This window comes from Triticum urartu, chromosome 1, assembly GCF_003073215.2.
Source record: "Triticum urartu cultivar G1812 chromosome 1, Tu2.1, whole genome shotgun sequence".
Taxonomy (NCBI): domain Eukaryota; kingdom Viridiplantae; phylum Streptophyta; class Magnoliopsida; order Poales; family Poaceae; genus Triticum; species Triticum urartu.
Genome location: NC_053022.1, coordinates 16,338,060 through 16,344,978, shown reverse-complemented (window position 1 = coordinate 16,344,978; position 6,919 = coordinate 16,338,060). Strand labels below are relative to the sequence as shown.

The 6,919-nt window shown below is 42.9% G+C and overlaps 1 protein-coding gene across 1 annotated transcript; it reads left to right on the top strand.

Annotated features, from left to right (window-relative positions):
- Positions 1-1,109: 1,109 nt before the first annotated feature.
- Positions 1,110-4,405, top strand: LOC125543000. The gene is made up of 10 exons (XM_048706250.1): positions 1,110-1,919; positions 2,049-2,240; positions 2,859-2,966; positions 3,057-3,098; positions 3,193-3,288; positions 3,376-3,471; positions 3,599-3,709; positions 3,811-3,843; positions 3,926-3,976; positions 4,061-4,405. The coding sequence occupies exons 1-10, from the start codon at positions 1,404-1,406 to the stop codon at positions 4,157-4,159; spliced, it is 1,344 nt and encodes a 447-aa protein (XP_048562207.1). The 5' UTR covers positions 1,110-1,403; the 3' UTR covers positions 4,160-4,405.
- The last annotated feature ends 2,514 nt before the right edge of the window (positions 4,406-6,919 follow it).

Sequence of the window (6,919 nt, the reverse complement as noted above, 5' to 3'; positions counted from 1 at the left end):
ATCATAATTAATGCAGGAGTAGAAAGGAAGGATAAACAGAAATTAAGTGAACTACCTACAGTATCATCTTTAGAAAGAAGTCAGTAAAGGAGCCGTTGGCTTTTGAAATCACATCTTCTCCCTTTTCCTTCCTTGAGTTGATGTATCCTTGCAACGAGCCATTGACTGTGTCTGGTGATAGCACAAGACGCTGAACTTGGTTACCTGTCTCCTTGTACAGAGTTTCCATCACCAACAAATTTGGATGCTTCCAAGTTCGCGTCAGTTCGATCGAACGAAGAAGGTCAGCTCTGTCTTCTGGCTGGTAGAACTTGATAAGGCACTGAATCTCCATGCTCCCTACTTGATATTTTCCTTTGTACAGCTTTGTTCTTGACCCATCGAAATCTACAATGCGGTCCTTTGTAGCCTTCACGCTGCATGTCGGTTTCTCCCCAAAGAAATGATCCTTGTATATGTCGTATGCAACCTTGTTATTCAAACTGCCCAAATTTGAATTTTTTTGTTAACAAAGATCAAATTTCATATGCAGTCGAATGATGGTGAGAAATATATTTGACGCCTACATTGGATAGAAGATCATTTGAAATGGAACTGTAATAGAATTGGCAAGCTACCTGATGAGATCTGTCATGTGAGGTGGTTGGAGCAAGCCAATGGGATGGTCATCATTGTACTCCTTGTTCTTAGGGTTCATGTGTTTTTGCCTTTTTGAAGGGAGCCCCGTCACCTCACATGTTTTTCGCTTCAATTCCCCTATATCCGCATCTGCTTTTACACCCACAGGATAATCGGTGCCGCACCATTGCACCTGAACCTGAATTGTCGCAGCAGGAGGCTCTTTCGGCATATCAGATGGTGATGCCATATGTATTGCCTGAAAGTTGCAATGTTAGATGGTGCTCCCAGAACAAACTGCAGGTTGGCAAGTAAATGTTCAAAACAGAAAATCTAGAGTAATCTATGAATAGGCAAAACTTAACTGTTTTTTAGGCCCAAAAAAAAGTTTTTTACTGTGCCAGCGGTTTTGTTCGTCAAACCGAAACGCGTTGAGGAAGGGAGATGGGCCTGCTTGGCCCAGCTTGCCTCTCCTAAATTGCAGTCCTCGTTCGTCTCCCGACCCTCAAAAGAAAAGAAAAGAAAAGAAAAAATGCAGTCCTCGTCTCCCCAATCCCCCCATCCACACGAAACCCTAGCGGCCGAATCGCGATCCCCTTCCCGTCTCCGTCGCGACGGCTCCACCCCTACCCCTATGATCGTCGATCAGATGCCGATGCCGCAGAAGCGGCGCCGCCGCCGGAGGAGGCCTCTTGAAGGAGTGTCCCGCCGGCGCCTTGGTGACGGTGGCGCATCCTTGTCTGGATCCCTTGTCGATCCGGACTCTGATAGCAGCAGCCGTGTGGATGGAGGCTCTCCGCCGCCCGGACTCCCCGGACGACGAGCCTGCTATGTCTGGATCCGTCGTCGATTCCGATGGAGGCTCTCCGCCGCCCGACGAGCCTGCAACAGAGCCAAGGTACCATGAAATTGTTGCCTCGCGCCTCGCCCAATTGGAATTGCCAGTCGGCTCGGAATGGGAGCTCGCCGGTTTGTCAAACATCCCTTCCCGTGAAATCCTGGAAGCCCTTACCCGTAAATCTTTCCATGATGATGAGTCGCGAGCTGCTCTAGTACAATATCAAATCCAGTGTTTCTTGAACGAGGAGACCCAGGAGGGACGAGACAGAGATTCACAAGATTCGGCCGTCGTTGTTGTTGCTGAACCGGCCAATGATGCTATCACGAAGCAGCAACACAAAAGCGACTGTGAAAAGCTAGGGGCCCGCATGACTGAAATTGAGACTTACACCGAACTGGACCAAGAGGAGACCAACAAGTTCCATCTCAAGTATGCGCTTTATCGCATCAAAGCTTGCCTGGTTAGTTAATTTGTCCCACACATCAATGCTCCTTCCTGTCTGTTTATCATTATTAATCTATCATACATACATCCATACATGAAAAATGAGTTATGCCCTCTTATGTACTTACTCCATCTGTGTATGTAGCTGCTGAAAGGAGTGCCGGTTGACAAGATTGATGATGCTGCGTTGGAACGCAAGTACCCTCCAGAGCTTATCGTCAAGAACGACTACTTCTTTCACTACGTCCAAGATGGCTTCTTTGGTTGGTATTTTGATTCCGAACTCTGTTACAAAAAGTCCTTGAGCGACTACCAGCGGCTAGTCATTTTCAATGATGTAAGTGTCATTACCGTATTCGCTGCACTTATTTATGTAATGCATCTACATTTAATACTATGTACAAATGCAGTCGGTAACCAGTTTCTTATTGATTTGCCCTTTGAATGGACAGTAGCAAAAAATTGCTTAATATGAAAGTAACTTCTTTGTAGCTTGACTTTTAAGTCTGAGTTTAAGAGGCATACATAAGGTCCTTGGACAAACTCAACACTAAAACTAAGAAAATTGCAGCATTTGGAGATTAAGCACATATTAGAATATGGGTTCTTTTAATAAATTAGCGGGGTCTTTCAGTTAAAATCAAACAGAGATTAATTTTCAATTTTTATTTGGATGGAACAAGTCCTAAAACCTCAGTTGGGCGCACATGCTATAGGCTGCTCCCAGAATAAAACTACTATCCTGTTTTCGTACGCATAAACAAAGTTTGCCCCTTTTTTCGAGTCCCCGTATATTTTTGACACGTTCAAGTACTATGTGTTATTTGGCTCTTCTCAAACTTCATAAGTACTCTAATCAGTACTCTTAAGAGCATCCTGTTCGCTTATGTTCAGTGCTTGTTATTCTCAGGACAGCTGAACTATGTCGTTTTCCTGTTGTTTTACTCGGATGCAGGGTGGCCTTGAGTATACAAGGTGGAGTAGATACCGAGCATTTTATAGCACCCCTGACGCTGATAGAGATTATCTCCAATACTGGGAAACAATTGTGAAGGAAATTAAAGTATGCCTTTTGGAATCATCAGCTAGTTCAAGTTTAGAGCTTTGTTCAGTATTTTTATTTTCTTGGACTAACAATGTTTGTTCTTGACAGTGGCTTGAACAGTATTTGCTGACAAATGAGTCGTCTATTGAGGTATGCATATTTGACCTCTCAAAACCATGAAATTGCAAAAAATCTCTATATAAATGTTGCACCACCACAATAACTTGTCTGTTCTATTATTTAGTGGGCGCGTATACATTCAAAGGCCACATTCCAAGCATGTAGGATCGCAGCTGGGTTTCAGAACATGACTCTGGAACTAGCAGCTGCTGGTTTGCATGTAGAATTCCTCTATCCCTTGCTCAGTTAGATATTCGGCCCTTGTTATAGTTGTATTTAACAATTGCATTCTTTCGGTTAAATTCAGGAGTATATATGGAATGCACGCATGGATCTCATGTTTGAGAAAGATCGTGATGGTGTCTTCTATCAGATTTGGAAGCGGGTCAATGATAATCATCAGGTCAGCGCTGCACATCAGCCTTTTCAAAACACAACATTGTTATTTTACTGATGATTGTGTTTTGTGAATACTTTCTCTCTACTTATGCTTGGTGATGTTATTTATTTTTCCCTTGGACAATGTTCAGCTGAGTTTCAGAGATGCTCTTGAGCAAGTTTATGGTGAAAACTTGTATTCAGCACACGACCGCAGTATGAAGTATGAGCTGAATTACGGCGATTCCAACATGGAGCGTGTTGTAGGTTTTTTGTTCCACAGGCGTTCTATATGTGATTGCTTCTGTTATAAATCAATATATTCTTTTACAATGCAAATTGATTTGGTCTTCTTTCTTTGTAGTTTGCTCGGTGCACAAAAGGCATTAGTGACAGTGTAAGTATAGTATGGCGTTATCTTAGCATCCATTGGTTCCTGTTATATTCTCGTGTGATTTCTTTCTTTTGTGTCTCTATAGGTTCCAGAATATAAAGCCCGTGAGCTGATTGCACAAGAAATTCGTTGGACGGTATGTTTGTTGGGTAGATATTGTCAAACAACATTGTATCCACCTGTAATTTTTTATGTAGTATCTTACTCTTTCCATTTTCAGAGTTTGTGTTCTGGAACGTATGAGCAGTACGCCAGGAAGAAGCTGAAGATTGCAGAACTGATAGGATTAATTCCCAAGGACAAGATAGGAGCTGCGTAGTTGTGTTTGTTAAGATAACAGCTGTGTAGTTGTGTTGGTAATGTCTTGGCGCTGGTTCCATAAAGATTCCAGGCTGCATTATTCCTAGCAACGCCTGTTGGTAATGTCTTGGAGCGGGTATTGAAAAAAATCAATCTTGAATTAACTAGCTTTTGTATGGAAGAAACTCACTAGCTTTTGTATTCCTAGCAACGCCTGCAGAATTGACTAGCTTTTGTATGGAAGAAATTCATCTTGAATTGACTAGTTGTGTCTCGCATTTATTACATACATATCCCCATACAGCAAATTGTTCAAATGCTATCGTGAAATGAACAAATTCAATTGGTGGAAAATCCTCGTCGAGGCATTTCCACTCAAGTCCTGTGTATCCAAATGATTTTGAAATGAGAAAATACCTGCCTGGTAAAAACTGCTGCTTGGATGGAGCCTGGGCAAGGCGTGTTTGGTTCCTTCCCCGGGTAGCTACTCGGTCGTCTAGTATTTATAGACTTTACACAGCGGGCCATATCATATTGTTCATTACCTTTCTTTACAATAATACGACTTTATTTCTCAAATAATAGATAGGTCATTTACAAGCATATGAGAAATAGAGTCACGAGAGTTGGAAACCCAAAGTGAAGAAGCTCTAGACCTAAAGCAAAGCTTTGCTAAATAATCTGCTATCTCATTTGCTTCACGGAAGCAATGATCATACAAAACTTTCCCAAACTCATTAGCAAGGTTATGGCATTCGCTTACTGTCACTTCAGGGGCGAAGTAGTCCTCATACTGGTTCAAAGTTTGTACCGCAAATGTACTATCTGATTCCTTGCTCTCACTTCAGGGCTGAAGTAGTCCTCATACTGGTTCAAGGTTTGTACCGCAAATGTACTATCTGATTCAACGATCACTCAGTTACCTCCAACGTTTGCTGCCAGATAGAGCCCATTACAAATCGTACTCAATTCTACACAACTGACATTGGTAACATGTGGTAAAAACCAGTTAGCTGCAACCAGAAAATTCCCCTTATCATTACGTGCAACAGCTCCCGTGGCACCCGATTGCGTGTCATGATGAAATGCGGTGTCCACATTGACCTTAACTAAACCCTAAGGCGGTCTCTTCCACATGTGATCATGCTTTCGAATTGGTTGATTGGGAGTCATTGCTCTTATAAAGTTTGTGGCCAGTGCTTTGATAGAAACGCCCGTACGATCAGTCGATTGGATAGTCTCACCACTCACAAACTGGCGTCGTTGCCACCAGATATACCACGCTACCACGGCAATCAGCTCCGCCATTGGCAGGTCCCCATAGTTTGCTTGGTCTCACTAGTGGCTTCTCTGGAGAAATAGCACACGGTGGGTAAACAAATTACTGTTGGGCAATTGATAGAAAAGCGAATAATCATGATGATATCCAACACAATGATCATGTATATAGGCATCACGTCCAAGATTAGTAGACCGACTCCTGCCTGCATCTACTACTATTACTCCACACATCGACCGCTATCCAGCATGCATCTAGTGTATTAAGTTCATGGAGAAACGGAGTAATGCAATAAGAATGATGACATGATGTAGACAAGATCTATTCATGTAGGAATAGACCCCATCTTTTTATCCTTAATGGCAACGATGCATGCGTGTCTTGCTGCCCGTTCTGTCACTGGGAAAGGACACCGCAAGATTGAACCCATCACAAAGCACCTCTTGCCATTGCAAGATAAATAGATTAAATTGGCCAAACAAAACCCAAATATCGGAGAAGAAATACGAGGCTATAATAATCAAGTATGGATATTAAAGCAATACAAATTTGATCATAAACTCACATTTCATCGGATCCCAACAAATACACCGCACAAAGTCATTACATCAAATAGATCTCCAAGAGAACTTTGTATTGAAGAACAAATAGAGAAGAAGCCATCTAGCTACTGCCTACGGACCCGTAGGTCTGATTTGAACTACTCACGCATCATCGGAGGAGCACCAATGAGGATGATGAACCCCTCCGTGATCGTTTTCCTCTCCAGCGGAGTGCCAGAAAGGGCTCTAGATTTGATCTCGTGGCTCTGGAACTTGCGGCGGCTGAAACGATTTTTCGACGACTTCTCTAGGGTTTCTAAAATATTTGGGAATTTATAGGGTGAAGAGGCGATGCAGGAGACCCCTGTGGGCCCCACAACCCACCAGGGCGCTTCTGGGCTCCTAGGCGCGCCCTGGTGTCTTGTGGTCCCCACGAGCCTCCCCTGGTTGCTTCTTTGGCCCATCATCTGTCTTCTGGTCCAAAAAAATCACCAACAAGTTTTGTGGCATTTGGACTCTGTTTGGTAAGGATTTTCTGCGAAGGGAAAAAACAAGCAAAAACATCAACTGGCACTGGGCACTATGTCAATAGGTTAGTCCCCAAAAATGATATAAAATTATTGTAAAACATCCAAGATTGATTATATAACAGCATGGAACAAGCAAAAATTATAGATACATTGGAGACGTATCAACCAACTGCAATCATTTCGGAAATTCTGAATGGGTTCAATCGGTGACACCGAAGTGTGGAAAATGCTTAGGTTAGCTTTTCTCCCGTCTCACCGAAAAGCCTAAAGTTCAAATCTTTTGTACTATTAGGTCCGACAGAGTATTTCACCCGATCCCACCAAATATATAATAAATGTGTTTCACAGTTGGATTTTTGGTGCTGCCTATATATACCCCCACCCATTCCGCATGCCAGAGTTGAATCCGGCGGATCTCGGGTAGGGGG

What these genes read in the sequence shown, in the direction of transcription:
- LOC125543000 (XM_048706250.1), top strand. Translation starts at nt 1,404, where the DNA reads ATGGAGGCTCTCCGCCGCCCGGACTCCCCGGACGACGAGCCTGCTATG. An exon ending in ATCGCATCAAAGCTTGCCTG is followed by an intron (nt 1,920 to 2,048) that starts GTTAGTTAATTT and finishes CTGTGTATGTAG; the next exon opens with CTGCTGAAAGGAGTGCCGGT. An exon ending in GGGTCAATGATAATCATCAG is followed by an intron (nt 3,472 to 3,598) that starts GTCAGCGCTGCA and finishes GACAATGTTCAG; the next exon opens with CTGAGTTTCAGAGATGCTCT.